This window comes from Mya arenaria, chromosome 6 (genome assembly GCF_026914265.1).
Source record: "Mya arenaria isolate MELC-2E11 chromosome 6, ASM2691426v1".
Classification (NCBI taxonomy): Eukaryota; Metazoa; Mollusca; class Bivalvia; order Myida; family Myidae; genus Mya; species Mya arenaria.
This window is the reverse complement of record NC_069127.1, coordinates 52834355-52852827: the sequence shown is the minus strand read 5'-3', so window position 1 is coordinate 52852827 and position 18473 is coordinate 52834355. Positions and strand designations below refer to the sequence as shown.

General features: G+C 33.7%; 1 protein-coding gene across 3 annotated transcripts in view; it reads left to right on the top strand.

The window, feature by feature from the left end:
- LOC128237352 (uncharacterized) overlaps positions 1 to 18473 on the top strand; it is a 77148-nt gene that overhangs the window by 23794 nt on the left and 34881 nt on the right. For all 3 annotated transcript variants that reach the window (XM_052952783.1, XM_052952784.1, XM_052952782.1), the window contains exon 5: positions 16614 to 18074. In XM_052952783.1, the coding sequence (XP_052808743.1) occupies positions 16614 to 18074 (1461 nt within the window). The remainder of the gene's footprint in view (positions 1 to 16613; positions 18075 to 18473) is intronic.

The window sequence follows — 18473 nt, the reverse complement described above, 5'->3', positions numbered from 1 at the left end:
ATGATAATGCATTAGAATTGAAAAATATATTTTCAGCATCTGAACCTGTATTGTGAGCCTTTAAGCAAAAATGTTTCCATCAAGTTTTTAGAAGAATGGGTTTGTTGTCCCTTGATACTTGAGCCTGCTTTTTCATGGCCTCTCCTTATCATGAACAGTCATATTGATTTCAGCAGACAGGGATTCATAGTAAGTCACAATAATCAAGAGCAAATTGGTTCAACAGTTTTTCCCCTTGAATTAATAATCACTGAGAGAAGAGTTGGCCATTTTGTATTGACAATTACTCAGTGTGTGTATACCACGTGACAAATTACGTCATATATGCTATGTCAGAAGGCAACATTTTGCTTAAAATGAAGACTTCCCAGGCGAAAATGATGGTCAGTTACCATGAACTACCACGTTAGTCCATGGTAGTTCATGATCCAGGGACCATGGACTACCATGTTTTGTTAAATGGCATCATGGTTTAAGACCACGTTAGACCATGGTCCCTGAGACCATGGTCCCTGACTATGGTCTCAAGGTCTGTGGTCCCTGACCATGAAAGATCACGGTACCTGACCATGTTAGACCATGGTAGTAAACCATGGTGGACCATGTTCATATGCCATGGTTAACCATGGTCTACAATGATTTTATTAAACAAAAAATGGTAAACCATGGTTGTTCATGATAAACCATGTAGTTCATGATACACCATGGTTAAACATGAAGTACCACGGTTTGTGGAATAAAATCACTGTTAACTATGGGTCGTGATTGCTCCTGTAAAAAGGATAGCACACCAAATGGTGACAAACATTTTTTTCAAAAACCATTAAGATTTATTTACCTAACGAAACATACATGAAATATGGTTATTCTATTTAGAGTGAAAGATAAACAGTTGAAAACATTTTCAGTATAAAATCATTTTTATTTCAACTAATTAATCAATGAAGATGTGATCTCAATTCCTACATAATTGCAAACGACAAGAACTGTCATATTTCTTACTGCTTTGTACCCTTAATAGCTAAGGGCTACTTTTACCATAAACTTCATAAGTACAATCCAATATGAAAAGGTAAGAAACAAAAGACTGAATTGTGTTGCGGCAAACCAACAAATTTTATCAAAAATGTAATCATAAGTAAAACAACACTTTAACAAGTAAAACCCCAGATCATTTATACTTAATATAAACCATCACATTAATTATGTACACATAATAACAAAAATATAAGGCCATAGCTTTGCACTTACTCGGCCGAGGCAAACATGAAACCCTCAAAAGCACAATTTCACAAGTTTTTATATGTTTTCCTGGAAACTGTTTTGACTCTTAGCTCATACACTTTTGGAGACATGCGCGACACGGGATTGAACACACCATATGCTTCTTTTCAGTGGGTAAGATCTTCCCTTTAAGCTCCAACTGTCACTTTCAGCTCTTGTTTGAGCATACATGATCTCCATTGCCATTGAATAGGAAAGTCATCTATAAGGATTTTAAAAAAGATTAACATACATATTTTTTTTTTATTAAAACTCATAACTTCACTGTCAGACTTGTCACTAACAGTTTCTGAAGATGATAGTAATTTAAATACTTAAATGTTTATTATTCAAAGTGATGCATGTGCATTTATAGGGCTAAATATGGCCCCAATTTCTCGAAACTTCTTAAGTCCCTTATAACAGGATTAAGCTAATCTCACTATTTTTGTTGTTCTATAAACTGTGTTATATTAACTTCTTCAAGATTTTTTTAGAAATTATGTAGAATGATCTGTATTATTATCAGAATAACCATTTTTCATTTACCAAAATCCATTTTCAGTATGTATTTTGGCTAATTGAAATAAGCGACTTAGGCCTGTTAAGCTTAAGAAGTTTCGAGAAATTGGGGCATGATGCACTCAATTTAAACATTGCCCTTTCGAAATACATTGTAATATTATGATCATGTTTTCAACACAGTCCAGTCTGAAATACCTTGTGTCATGAAATGTTTAGGAAAAGGTATTATTTTACTCATCTATATCATAACCTTTTAAATGACTCAAAATGTAACAAATACAATGAATGACATATAATTCAAGATACATTTTGAAATATGTGTTTACCTTCAAACCATGAGAGATACTGATTATATCCAGCAAAAGAATAGAAATCTTCAAATCTACATGGCTGTGTTTACACTAAGAAAACTTCTCTGCATACTCACTGAAATGTTCTGCCTGACCTGAGGTTAGCTGATAAGCCCAGGCATTGTGTTAAAAGATAAAACTTGGTCAGTAAACTCAGAGCGCACTGATAACGGTCACAGTGTATTTCTAATGAATACAAAACTGAATTTATGTTCATGTTTTGCTTAAGAAAAGTGTCAAGTGTAGAAGGAAGAACAAAATTAATAATATTCATATGTTAAAACAATATTTTTGTATTTTCTTAAACTTATCAATTAAATAGAAATAATAATAATAATAATAATAATAATAATAATAATAATAATAATAATAATAATAATAATAATAAACATGCAATAATGATAATACAATGGATACAAGATGATAATTTCATAACAAACAGATTGATATAATAATTAAATAATCAAAAATATACTTCATCTAATTAACTTTTAAAATTTTTGCTCGCACTTGGTTTACCATGGTTCAATTTTTATCAAGACATAGAAAATTATTAAATACAGTTTTCACCATGGTTGAGACCATGGTCAAAATGATTGTCCATGATATACCATGGTCAATTCCTTAACTGACCATGGTTATTCATGTTTGACCGTCAAAATCCATCTTGACCATGGTTGTCCATGGTTATCATTATTCCTGACCATGGTCTACCATGGTCGAGACCATAACTGACCATGGTCTAGGTCAGGGTTTTTGATTGCCAACCATGGTAATTCATGTTTGACTGTCAAAATCCATCTTGACCATGGTTGGCCATGGTTATCATTATTCCTGACCATGGTCTACCATGGTCAAGACCATAACTGACCATGATCAAGGTCAGGGTTTTTCATGGTATTTCATCATCAACCATGGTAATTCGTGTTTGACAGTCAAAAACCATGGTGACCATGGCTGACCATGGTCTTCATTTTACCTGGGTTTAATAAAAGATAGCTTGTCTTTTACTACACCATTTTATTTAATGACACAAAGGGCAGTCTATGGTGCTTAAAGAGCCCCGTGATAAGCGTTCAGAACTGAAAATTATGAATGATTTATGTATTTTGCTAGCTGGAGCACTTAAATATACCAATATTTTTTTTGCTATACCGGTATTTATGAGTGTTGTGAGTCCAATAAATCTTAGAGCTGTCATGAACTTTCGAATATTTCATATTTTATTGTAATATTCTTATTTAAATTTTGTCTTTTGTGTATCTTTATCTTTTCTAAGAGTATGTGTGAGGCTTTCGGAGAACTGTGTCCCGGCAGAGGAGAAACAAGGGGCCCTCAGGGGACAGATATTTTCAAATATCACAGATAATGTTCTTTAATTCTGAAATAATATCTCAGTATATATTTAAATGCATGAACAAAATCAAATGCATTCATAATTCCATATTACTCCAGGATTCTTAGGATGATCGGACAGCATAATTGCCGAGTAAAATGTCCCTTTTTCATGGGTATATTTTTTGTCGGATTTGTGGTCATTTTTTTGTTATCAGTTTTTTACACTAAATATGGAAAAAATACATTATTTATATAATATGTATTTATATATTATTATTATCATTGAAAAACAAATACTTTTTTTCGAGGAGGGGGCACTACTGGGAAAACTTTTTGAACTGGCTGCAAACACTTTTCTGACGTTGTTGTCGTTTTTTGCATTAATATGTCTGAATAATATGTACCAGATTTGAAACTTTATTTATGCGACTTTCAAAGTAAACATAGTTATTTTCATAGTTTAAATTCTATGAAAAAAATTTGCACGCTTTCGTTAGAAGATGATTTGTCACATAGAATATTTTATGAATGGACCAGTCAGATTATCAATTGCCTGTTCAAAGAATTCAGATAACAATTATTTTCAACTCCCTAGGGTAAAGAAAAAATATTGGAATGACTGTATTATAAAATAGTTATTTCTCAGAAGCATAATTAATAATGCATTAAATCCAGGAAACCTTATTACCATAGCAAATTTTATCTGCTTTAACTATATTGGCAAAATTTATGGCATCTCCCTAGGTAATCAATACCATTATAAACAGATGGCATCTTTAAATGGATATTTTAATGTCCTACACTTTACAATTCCAGCCGTTTAATGTAAAAGATTACAATCAACTTCTGATGCACCAGTCAATTGTAACCACTGCCCCCCAAGATCCGGGCGTATACCACAGAGGGGGGTGGGGAAAATAGGCCGTGTTTTAACTTCCAAGTTCCTAGTGAATGCAGTGGTTTTGTTTTTGCGCCCAAATAGCAGGAAATGGGCCCTACCTAAGATGTCCCCGGCATGTGGCAGCTTTTGAGGGGAATTTACCAGTAGTTTGCCCCCGCAGTGCGGGGCTTTTACCTGGGATTGGCTGGACAGAAAGTCAAAGTCCCCCCTGTACCCAGACCTGGGGGACCCATGGTTAAAATTAACTGGTGCATAATATTAAAAAGTAAACTATTTATACAGATAGGTGTATGTTATATCTTATTTAAAACAAAAATGGTGTCTGGTTAAAGTTTAAGGGTAAGTTGGGATTTTCACTAATTACTTCTATAGCCTTCGTTCAATTGACTTGATATTTCACACAGTCGTTTACCACAAACACACAATTAGGTAACATTAAACTCCATACTTACCCTATAAACAAATTATGGCCCTTGATTATTTTTTTTAATGCTTTTGACAGGCACATTTTTAACTTAAGTGAAACCTGGTTATAAGAATGATGTACGCCATTGTTGAGGCGGCCTGTCATGTGGGCGGCAAATAGTGACCAAACTTTGCATATAGAAAGAGTTTATGGAGACCTTTCATGGGATTGCTTTTGGGGCCTCTAGGGTTATAGTCAAGGTTACTATTACTAACTGTTTAACTAATAGGTAATACGTTTGGTACTTAATTAGGGTTGACATATTGTGACCAAACTTGGTAATACTTGTAAGAAACGTAGAAAAACCCCAGTTAAATCTGAATCCTACAACAAAGGCTGAAGTTCTTCCATCAATTGTCAAAAACCTGGTTTTGATGTATTGCAGCGTTTCTTGTTAACTTTTTCCTTTTTCTTCTTTTTACATCATAGATATCATTGAAATTTATAAAAGGGCTCCCAACCATTCAACAATCTTAATTAATCAAGTAAGCTAACTCTATCTTGCACAATATATATAGTATACATTTTGCCCGGTTATTATTTGACACAGATATTCTGGTCAAGCTTGGCATGTATTTAAACACATGTATACAAGTCAATATTTCAGCAACTACTTCATGTATAATGCATTGAAACTTTATACATTCAAGTATGATAAATCTATCTTGCATATAATGCAAATTATGCCCCTTTATTATTTCACTTAGAATTCTGGTTAAGGCTTTGCATGTAACCTACCGGGTAATTTTACAGTGATCCATGCATGTTTCACCAAAACTATGCAATCCTTAAACTGAAGTCGTTATAGTTCAGCGCACTGTCTCCGTTACAGCTCTTGCTCTTTTGGAACTTGAACACATGTTAGTTCTTAGAGTTCTAGAACTTGGAATTCTTCAGGCCATTTGTTTTTCTAGAACTAGATTTAGAACTAGTTCTAAACCTTTTCTGGAATATCTCCTACAGGAATGCTCTTGTTATATTTTGGAACACTATGGTCTTGATTCACCATCTTGAAATAAGTCCCGTACATGTATAAATCTCTTTCGATGCATAACTGCATTTTTTCAGTGGCAAAATCAAGGGAATTTCATAGGCCAGTGTTGGACTATATAGACAATGATCTGTACATCTGCATAATCTGATCTCCATATAAAAAACAAGAATGCAAATAAAAATGCAAATATAACATAATACAATCCATGCTATATATCAGTACAATATGTTTATACGCCCCAAAAGGATTGGTTTATTTGATGAAGCTGCCACTGGAACTGCATTGTTGTCTGAAGGATTGATAATTATGGCATAGAAACGAGGGGAAACATGTTTTTGTATGCAAATTTGATAATGAAATAGATCAATTGGTTCATTGAATACTCAGATAGAGTGGAATTTTAGAAGAATTAGATGAAGGATATTCAGCCTTCTGTGAAAGGATATACAAAAAATCCCGAAAATAAAATAAAAATCACACAATTTTAATCAATTGTTAATGTTTAACTTCTTATGATTGAATTAGCCACAATCTAGTTAATCTAGTCGCACTAAATTTTTACATGTTTAAGTACTTTTAAAACTATCAGTGTATTTTGACTGTACAATACATTATATTTGCTCTTTAAGACTTTTTATGCACCCAACAAATTACAGTGACACAAATCGAAATTTCAAGGTGACAGTTTTGAATATACATCATTTAAATTCCCAATTTAATGTACACATTTCCTACTTGCCAATAGTAGTTTCATTTTACCCTTGTTTTACACCTCAGTTTTCCACTTTCAAGACAAACCAACCACCTTCCAGTAGTATATATTTTATTTAACTTTCTCCCCATCTTACACACCCATTTTCAATTTTCAAGTAATTCATTTAAATTTCTCCATTTCTATCTAATACAGCCTATTTCCACTTACCAGTAATTAAATTTAACTTTTCCCTTTCTTAAACACTTTTTTTCCACTTTCCAGTAATTCATTTAGCTTTCTCCTGATTTTACACACCCTTTTTCTACTTTCGAGCAATTCATTTCATCGATCTCCCCATCTTACACACCCTTTTTCAACTTTCCAGTAATTCAATTCACTTTATTCCCATCTTACAAACCCTCTTTCCATTTTCCAGTAATTCATTTCATCGATCTCCCCATCTTACACACCCTTTTTCAACTTTCCAGTAATTCATTTCACTTTCTCCCCATCTTACAAACACTTTTTAAACTTTTCAATAATTCATTTCACTTTCTCCCCATCTTACAAACCCTTTTTCAACTTTTCAGTAATTCATTTTGCTTTATCCCCATCTTATAGACACTTTATCCACTTTCCAGTAATTCATTTAACTTTCTCCCCAGCTTACAAACCGTATTCCACTTTCCAGTAATTCATCTCCCTTTCTAATACACCCTTTTTCAACTTTCCAGTAATTCATTTCACTTTCTCCCCATCTTACAAACACTTTTTCCACTTTCCAGTAATTCATTTAACTTTCTCCCCAGCTTACAAACCCTTATTCCACTTTCCAGTAATTCATTTCACTTTCTCACTTTCTTACACACCCTTTTTCAACTTTCCAGTAATTAAATTAACTTTTTCCCTTCTTACACACCCCTTTTCAACTTTCCAGTAAATCATTTAACTTAATTTTTCCCATCTTACAACCCCTTTTTCCATTTTCCATTGTTAAGTTTATTTAACTTTCTCTCATCTTACACACCCTTTTTCCACTTTCCTGTAATTCTTCAACTATCTCTTCTTCTTACCACCCTTTTTCCACTTTCCAGTGATAAATTTAACTCTCTCCCTAATTTACACACCCACTTTCCACTTTCCAGTATTGGTTTTTGTTAATCTTCAAATGTCTTGCGCTTTCCAGGTAGTATTCTCAGGCCTAACACATACACTTTCCAATTAAGGATATAAGTTTTTCCAATGTTTCACCAACTATGTTCCCACTTTCCATTGATTAATTTTTACTTTCCCGTGTTCTACATGCAGCGATAGCATTCCAGGGTGGAGGGTGAACAAATAGAGCCGCCAATTGGAGTTAACATGTTAGAGCGATTCCGCTCTTTTATCGCTGATGCTGCTGCCGCTGCTGCTAATGTGTCAGGTGACCTGGATGTTGACCTTTGACCTTAATGTTGTTGCTATCATTGTTGTTTTCATAACTGATGTTGTTGAGGTAGTATTTTGGCTTGTACCTGTTGTTTCCTTTGCATTGATAGAATAATCTGTTATTTTACTCAGTCAGCTTGCACAATTTTTTTAAAAAATCTAATAAAATCTTGGCACTGTCGTTTAATAAGTCACTTTTGATGAATTTATAGAAAATGATTTGCTCAATGACTTTTTTGTTGCTGTAGTTATCATTTTGGTTTTCATTATGATTTTTTCAGTAACAAGCCTTTTATTCTGTTGTTGCTGTTGCATTGTTGTTGTTGTTGTTTTAGCTGATGTTTCCATGCTGCTCCTGTCACTATTGAGGCACATGATTTAGCAATCTCTCTTACACAGTGATCTCCCCTCAAGAGTAGAGAAGAGCTCTACCATATTGCTCAAAATAAAAGCTGGATTTCAGTAAAAAAAATTGGGGGGGGGGGGGGAGGAGGGGGGGTCACTATGATTTTAAAGATTAACTAATATTTAGAAAAAAATCAAATTTCATTTTGAATGAGATTACTTGATTTTGATAATTATGATGTGAATTGCGTGTTGGCTATTATTTACATACTGCAAGGGGAAGTAATCTCGACAAGGAGTTTGTGGTTTTAGGTGACTCAGGTACTGCATTTGACAGTGTTTTTGTTGTTGTTGTTGTAGTAGTCATAGTTGTGCCCATCATCGTCATCGTTGTTGTATGGATTATTTTACATTTTGGTCTCAATTTGTAGAATGATGCAAGAAGTAAATGCTTTATTACTTTTTCTTGTTGATATTTATAATGTGGACATACCGTAATAGATTTATCCATAGCAGATATTTTTAATATCTAACTTCAGTTGTTGTTGGTTTCATTCTGTTTTTCAACACCACAGTTGTTGTAGACTTCTTGTATGAATATAATTGCCATAGAAACAGAAAATACCAGAATTAAAGGATAACATAGAATTTTCTTATAAATATTATATATATTTTATACAAATATGTTTTTAAGTAGTCTTGAAATGTGTTCTGAAGGTAATCTTTGGATTTTTTTTTTTGTTGTACAAAATTCTAAGAAAAAAATATTTGAGCGAAATAACAAATTAAAAATACCATTTCATCTAATAGCAGGAGACATATTTTCATACATAATATATCAATTTAAATGATTATCCTGAATATTTTAAACTTAAATTTTCCCATTTTTAAGTATAATTTCAAGCAAATTAATACCCCATGCATTGTTCATTTTAAATGACTGTTTGTAATTTCCCCAGAATCAGAGACAATTATAACAATTGTGTTGCTTTGTTGGAAAGAATTTTGAGAAAAACAATTTGCAAAACATAGGATGTCTCTGATGTTTAATTATAACAATTGTGTTGAATGTTCTATTCCCCCGATGTCGAGGGAATAGAGGGAACTTTGACTTGCAGTCCAGCCAATCCTGCCCTGCAACAAAAAATTGCTGGTAAAATCCCCATCAAATACCTAGGTAAGGGCCATTCCCAGCTTATGGCCCTTGGGGGGCTGTGGTTGCAATTGACTGGTGCATTACTTTATGAAGTTTGATAACTCCATTTTGAATACTGTTGGAAAAACCACGTAAAGCACAAGAGCAAGGTGAAGCATGGAGGAAAGCAAGGCAAAAGGCATGAACAACATAAAAAACACCGCAAAATAGAACTAAGTGAAGCACAAATAATTCTAACAAAAAGCATTGACCTTAAATGTTAAACACCAGAAGGCAAGACAAAAAATTACTTAACAAATCACAAAAGCATAATTTCTAAAAACCTTGGTTTTAAATGCTTTGACTTTGGTTTTCTGTGAGAAATGCCGTGCTTTTGTAAAAATGATTTGCTTTTCCTTGGTTTCCATGTCTGATTTACTTGCATGCTTTTTGGTATTTTCTGTGAAAATTTCTCACTTTTTGTAATTTAATCATTCTTGATTTAGCAAGATATTATTCTGTTTGCTTTGTTTTATGGGCTCTTGAATCTTTGCTTTTCTTGCTTTTTGGTGTTTAGTCATACTCCTTTAATTATGAGTATAATGCAAATTATGGGCCTTTATTATTCGACTTTGAAATTCTGGTTAAGGTTTTACATGTAGGCACACATAGATTAATATCTTAGCAATTACTTTGTGTATTGCATTGAGATTTCATTCAATCAAGTACGGTAACATAAAAATAAAATGCAAATTATGGCCCTTTATTTTAAGACTTAGAAATTCTGGTTAAGGTTTTGCATTTTACCACATTTAAGTCAATATCTCAGCATGTCATATATTGCATTGAAACTTCAGAAATGTGTTCCCTGAACTAACACAAACTATAACCCCCTTATTATTCGACCTAGGAAATCTGGTTAAAGGTTGTGCATCATATACATAACCACTTTTAAGTCAATAACTCAGCAACTACATTATGTATTAATTGCTTTGAAACTTTAAATATTAAATCAAGTGTGATAACTCTATCTTGTATATAATACAAATTGTTTCCCTTTATTTTTTTACTTTGCAATCCTGGGACTGCAGCGGAATAGTCGAGCATGATGTCTCTGTGCTAGCTCTTGTTTTGATTTTTTTCATCTTCTGAAAAATAGGTGCGGTAAATCAGTGAAGCTTAACATAAATCATGTGCAGTGTTAATGCCAGTCTGTTACTTCCATTATTAAGCACTGTCTGAGTTCATCTGTATCACTCAAGCCTATTTTAGTCTTTAAGAGATTTTTTTTTTCTCATTCATTTCAATAACAGCCTGTCTGACTTTTGTCAAATGTTTTTTGTGACCAATGTGACCAGACAGTCAGAAAGATTGGTTCCTTAAGATTATTCACCTGTAGACTATATAAAAATTATATAAATATAAAGTACAGGGTTCAATAAAGTCTTAAATGTGTCTGAGTTTAAGACTGAAGACTCAAAAATGGAAATCTTATTTTCAATTTATAAATTCCTACTTGAAGAGGAGTCAGACCTCATTAATGGTAAAAAAGCTGCATATATTTGAAAAGACAAAAATTAAAATAATAATATAATGAAATATAATTATATCAAAGCCGCCACATAACTTTTTTTAATTCACTTTTCTTAGACTAGATCTTAATTTCAGTCACAAGACTCAAGATGTTAACAAATATGGGCCTTTCTTTCACTAAAATCTTGAGTCTGTGCTTGACAGTAGTGCACCGGTCAATTGTAACCCCCCTTAGGTCCGGGGGTATACCCGGAATAGCCGGGGAAATGGGCCGTGTTTTTATCTTCCAGGTGGCCCTGCAGTGCTGGGTGAATGTGGTGGTTTTGTTTCGTGCCAAAAATAGCAGGGAATGGGCCTTACCCAGGGTCCCTGGTGTGCGGGGGCATTTGACAGGGATTTTATCAGCAATTCGTCCCCTCAGGGCAGGGACCTGGGCTTGACTGGACCAAAATGCAAAGTCCCCGCTATTTCCCTGACCTGGGGGGGGCCTTGGTTACAATTGATTGGTGGATAGAAACCCTGAACTGCATAGTTTTTATTTTGTTTATAAAAACTGCTTTTACAATAACAATAAAGATTGCTGTATCGGCAACAAATAACTTGTTTTAAAATGAAATCAGGCTCTTGCCTCTATAAATGGGATTGATGGACAAATTCACATTTAATCTTTAGGAAGAGCTGAAACAACTTAAAATCCATTAAGGAGATTACAACTGCCAAATTTCCTTTTAATAAAGAAAACCTGCAACCAGTCCAAATCTCTTTAATATATTTAGAAAGCAACCAGTCCAAATTCTCTTTTAAAAAGAAAACAGCTGCCAAATTTCCATTTTATCTTTAATAAATGGATTGATTTAGTGAGTTGTTTTTTTTAACAGCTTTTGCATGCACACACTACTATAAAGGCATTTGAGGGCATTTCCCTGCTGAACACTAAGAATGTTAGCATTCATTTCTGCTCTTCTAAACAATAAGTCTTGATTTAAGAAGACTAAAAAAACCCATACAATTAGGGTGACAATTCTTTTGTCCAATGTATGGAAGTAATATTTCAGATATTTTAAATCATTTAAGAATTAACTTTTCTGCCCCTGTCCTGAGTCAGACAAAGACTCAAGACATGAATATCAAGTCATAAATATGAATTCTGTACTGAGCCCATACGAATGGTCTCAAGTTCAGACTCGAGTTGGAATTTTAGCTTCAGATCTTCATTTCAGATTCACACTCAAGACATGAATATCGGGTCCTTTGCTTGGGCCATGAATATGAACAGTCTCAAGTCTGAGTTCAGACTCAAGTGGCAATTTTAGCTTCAAATCTTCATTTCATTGTAACTTTCCTAAATAGTTAAGAATTGATGATGAAATTTGCTGAAAATTTATTAAAAGATAAAATTGTGCAATTATTTATTATGTGTCCAGTATTAAAACAAATAGAAATAAGATATTTTTTTTATAATTTGATAAGGCCACAACAAATTGATCATTTGTTCGTCGGATTTGCCGCACCTAAAATTCGAAAAACGAATTTTTTTTTTTTTTTTTTGCGCCCACACTTACTATTTGGCCGCGCAAATTATTTATATTTTTTACTTCTGAATTTCCTCTATTTTCTGAAGTTTTTTTACTTAAAATTTGAACCTGCAACTTCGACTTCGCCTTTTTTTGAAGGTATTTCCATGCTTTACATTCTCCGCGAGCAAACTTTCCCCGTGTCAGGACAAAATCAGGTCCGGGCAACCGCAAAACAGCCAATATTTGTTGACAGTCTTTTTTTCGGGAATATTTTGCAGGACGCACCGTTGTTATCTATTTCCGGTATTAATTTGCAGGATACTTTCAGTTTTCGTTAATGTAAAATACACATTTTTAATTGAAAATCAGTGTCATAGTCAATGGATTATAGTCTTTAGTAAACAACAACAGTTTCACAGCGTCGAAGGCAATAATTATTTATGTGTGTTTTAAGTAATTCATTGTTTTGTACTCAAAATTTAGTGTTAAGTAATAACTAAATCAGATTTTGAGTGCAAAACTTATATTAAAATACACGGACACTCGACTTACAACAAATGAACATGTTTTCGTGAGTTATTTTTTAAATTCTAAAATGCATTTCTCAGTGTTATACTCGTAATTGATAAAAATAGAAGGACTTGTAAATGTTTCAGAAACAGTCTGTATTTATGCACCATTCAATTATAACCATGACCCCCCCCAGGACCGGGGGTATACCGGAGATAGCCGGTGAAATGGGCCGTGTTTTCACCTTCCAGGTGACCCCGTAGTGCCGTTGGTTTTACCCGGGGTTGGCTGGACCGAAAGTCAATGTCCCCGCTATTCCCCGGACCTTGGGGGTCGTGGTTACAATTGACTAGTGCATTACACATACATGTACAGTATAAAAATAACATCAGTAAAATCAGAAAATAAAACCTTTTATAAGTAAAATGACTGTTTTAATTTTCTCAATTCTTTGTTCTTATCCACTTGTTTTCTTTGATCGATTTGTAGTAAAGTGGCCTGTTATTAAAGTGGCCTGTTTCTTACGGGCATTGAAGCTATGAAGGGTGTCATGATTTTTTTTTCAAGGCACGGACCTATAAACCATTGGTTCGTGGTAAAGGCGAGGTCTTGAAATGGAAACATCTTTATTCCACCACCTGCTCTAATATAATGACCGGTGCCACATTTGCAGATTTGTTTAATACTGCTTCAATTGTGTTGTCCCGCAATTTAATCGGCAGTGTCCTAAGTAATAGTAAAGCACTGGATCTTATTGACATTTGTTATATATTGAGACAGATTTTCATGTGATACAATCAAAACCTTTTCATTTATATTTAAACTAAGAACCTACCGTAAATGACTGGGTATTAGACGCACTTTTTTCCCTCAGATTTTGATGCAAAAAAATGCCTGCGTATAATACCCAGTAACAATTTTTTGAACTTTTTTTCTGATGTCAATTTCAAGCCGAGAGTTTGTTTAGATTTATGTAGAAAGGGATGTTACTCGCGTCATATTGATCGAGTATATACGGGTTAAAGCGGCAGTTGAAGATCGGGATACGGTATATCGTAAGACGTTTATAATTTCAACAAAAATATTTTATATTTGGACACCCATAATTATTTCCCAAAATAATTTATTTTGCGTACCTAATTTTCGGACACCCAAAGGACATCAATCATAACTTTCATAGTTACCAAGTTTCACAGACGAAGAATATTGATTTTTATCTTTACACTGCCTGGCTAGATTACCTAACGGTATACACCACTGTTACAATTTAATTAGTTACTACCCATCCTAAACGATTTATTGCCTGTTGAAAAGGAAGTGTGATATATTTATTTGAGGATTAAACAAACAACAAGGGCAATCAAGGGATTAAGAAAACATCGACATGGCATGTTTGTAAAACGATCTGCCAATAAGCTTTCAAACTTGTACCACACTTATAGACTGTATGAAGCAATAATCGTACAGTTATGCATTAATCCTGCATAGCAATGTCCATGCTCTCCACGAGATCCTCGTGGGCATAACTGTAAGTTATGTGACGTCACACAGAGTGACTCTTTGATCTGAAGCCGATAGATTGTGTTTATTCAGTTCAGTGCATGTATAAAATGGTGTTTTAATTAACTTCATGAAGGATTTACACTTATAGGCGTAATAAATAAGTTTATGACCATTGATTACTACGGATAAATTAATAAGTGGTAAAAAGCAAACATGAAGAAAAAAGGCAGGTTAAACAAACATGTAAATAAAATGTAAAAATGATAATTTTCTATGTATTCGGAGAGCGAAAAAAATAATTAATTTATGGTGTCCGAACTCTTGTGAATTACGGTATTCAATATTATTTTGAATAATAAATTGAATTAAACAATAATCAAACTTACATATAAAAAAGCAAAGTTGGGCACTGTCAAAATATTTTTTGCTTAACATAACTTTTCATTCTCGACAGTATGGTTTTAAAGATAACCATCGCCATTTTCACGAAAAAAATTTTTTTTGTCACTGTCAACAAACATGGTGGCTGAAAATGCCGGACGATTTTGACATTTTTTCTATGCGTCTTTTAACCAAAAACATAGATTAAAAGTTTTTTTCTCGGATTTTTCACAGATTTTTTTCCCTGCGTCTAATACCCCCTATCGTCTTATACCCAGTCATTTACGGTATGTTTGCAATTAAAAAGCATTTCTTGACATATTGCATGATAAATTTAGTAAGAAATAGACTTTTTAATTTTTATTTTATTTTTCGCCTTGCGCTCGCCTCTGAATTGCCTTAAATTTAAAAAAAAGTATTTTAATTTTTTTTTCGCTCGCTCGCTCCTACTTTTTTTGGGCAAAATCCGTAGAACAAATGATCAATTTGTTGTGGCCTAATAGTGCTTTTCTGAGTCTTAAAGCTGCACTCTCACAGATATACCGTTTTTATAGAAAAAATTTGTCTTGAAAAGGCAAATTTTTGCATAAATATCTGCCAACCAATGATAAAAGATTGCTGACAAAAGATCAGATCGCAGATTTTCATATTTCCGTTCGAAAATTAATGTTTTATGGTTTACTAACGGTTTAAGAAAAATGCAAAAAACATCAATTTTTGGACTTAAATATAAAAATCTGCGATCTAATTTTTTGTCAGCAGTCTAATATAACTGGTTTCCATGCATTTTCGCAAAATTGGCTTGTTCCTAGACAGAAAATAAAAAAGTTGTCAAAACGTTCAATCTGTGAGAGTGCAGCTATAACTAATGGACATGAGTTTTGTAATATTTACAAGAGCCTTTGTGCACATTGTTTTGTGAACAAAATGGTGACCGTAATATCTTATCTGAAAGTGATATTTATGTCTCTTAATATAAATATTTATCTGAGAAAACTCAATTATGAAGAAATTGCCAAGAAATGGCTTGCAGATATTTCATATCTAAGTTCATATTTCTCTGAGCTGTGTTTTTTCCATCGAAATTGCAAGCAAGAAATTTGATATATATATACCATCATTTTGAAGAATATTTTGTTTTAGATATTGTTCTGTGAGAGGGGTATCACATTTGAAAATAACCACTCAGGATAATCATAGATAAAAACTACCAATTCCTTCCATTAACTGATGTTATTAAGCCTTAAATACATGTTACTGTGGCCGGAATTGCTTTCTCTGTTACCCAATTTTAATATGTTTAAAAAACCAGACCTGCAGCCATTTGTATAAAACTGGATAACTCTATGGTTTGGTCAAAGTGAGCCAAAGTGTTCATTGATTGGTCAATACTTATCCATTAATTGCTATTAACCAATCAAATCATCCCAATGTACTGCAAACTTGCCAAAGATAACCAGTGGACAACTTATCCAATTTTTATACAATTTGTCTTCTTATTCATTCTTCACTTTAGCATATGTTTCGATTTAACATACATTTGAATGTTTGTCAAAAAGTACACATAAAAAGTAGATGATTTCGTTTTCATGCTAAAACATTTATCCGTTAAAGCTCATATTTTTTTTTTTTTTATTTCTGCACTTTACTCAAAGTTTATATTGATATACCGGTATTAATTAAACTCAGATTTTAACTGAAGGTTTATGCTAAACTGAACTTCATTTCAGGGGCCCCTACCATTGACATAGATGAGCCTCGTTCCAGTCAACAGAACAATAACACAGACCGAAAGGCCATCCGTAATGGAGTCAGTCGAGCGGAACAAGAGAAGACGAGAGTGGAAGTTCCGAAAGAAGGGGATCAGTTAAAGTTGACGGAATTATTTAATGTTCTAAGAGTTAAAAAGCCATCAGAAGAGGTCCCTCTACCTGAGACGCAAGTTCGAAAGGTAACCTCGAGACGATATAGTGAATCTGATAGTGATTCTAGTTCTAACTCCGATGTAGAGGTACGTAGCTCCTCCACTGGGTTTTCAATGACAGAATCTGAATTTGATACTAGAAGAATTGATTCCCCGATTATTGAGGAAACTGTGTCACCAAGGAGAATGGAATCACCACTGAAATTACGGGATTCTCCAACCGATCTAGAAAGCACGCATAGGTTTACATCAGAACATTCAGAGAGGCATGAATCTCATCAAAAATTTCATTTGCAATTTCAAAATGAATCTCATCCTCAACATACCGGTAGTGACACAAATTATGAAATCCATAGGCCTGTCCCAGCTCTTAGGTCACCTAAACCATCTCCTAGGAGACTTCAGGTGGATCAGTATGATACATCTGCTCATGGACAATCTGCTGTAAGGTCTAAATCTCCAAGAACTCATGAGGTTAAAGTAGAACAGGAGAGAGAGGCTATAGTGTCAAAATCTGTTGAACCGGTTTGTAAATCTGATACAGAAAGCCTAAGAGAAGAAAAAGTGTCTGAAAATTTAAGTGAACATGTTGTTAAGACAAAAGAATCTCTTGATCAAAAGCGTCAGATTGAAAAATCTAAAAGCCCATCTTTAGAATACATTAGGATAAATGAAAATCAGATGGTTGTTAGGCCAAAGACTAGAGATAGAGCTAGAAAACCTGATGAAAATATGAAACAAGTAAGAAGTGATACAAATACTCCGAGGGCTGAACATTTCCGTAAGAGAAATGAACCCAAGAGTGATAGGGATTTACAAAGACCAATACCAAAAGCTGCTGCAAACAGAAAATATACCATTCCTAATGATCATTCCAAACCTGATGAGACTCATTCTAATAACATCTCCGAGAATGATATGTTTATTAGCCAATCAAAACATGGTGAAACTGAAAGTGAAAGTGCCCAATCACTTGGCCAACTTGCAGTACCACGAACTGGGTCACCATATTCCATCTCGATGGATTCAATCCCGTCTTCACATCCCTCCCCGACTCTTCAGCGAATCAGCATTAGCGAGAGTTTGCCAGATTCCTCAGACAATGATTCCGTGTCGAAACATAGTCTCCAGGATATTAATGAACGTACTGGGGCCAAGGAAGGTGATGATTATGTTGAAGAAGAAATTTCCAAAGTTCGATTTAGAAGAATGTCAAAGACCTTGGAAAAGATGGCTGTCATCTCCAACATGGCAAAGTCTCCAAAAAGTAAGATATTATCTTTTTTATTCCAGTATGAGAAGAACGTTTTTTCAGCATAATGAATTGTCACATAATTTGCCTTTAAACATTGAATGGGTAAATCTTGCATGCAAGCATGATTGATAAGACTTAGTGCGTACTGGGTACTTTATTATATAATCTTTAAAAAACCTTAACATTAATTTATTATATGCAAATTGATCAGTTGTATATGTTTTAAGTCACAGTGTGTTATATCCAGTAATGATAATATTATCATTTATGTACAATATTCCTTGTTGTTTTGTACCTGTGCAGTTGAAGTAAATTGCATACTGAATTTGCTTTTTAAAAAAGTAAATTAGCTGTTTTAAAATTGAGCACATGTATCTGGAATTGATAACATTCAAATATTCAGAGCAGCAA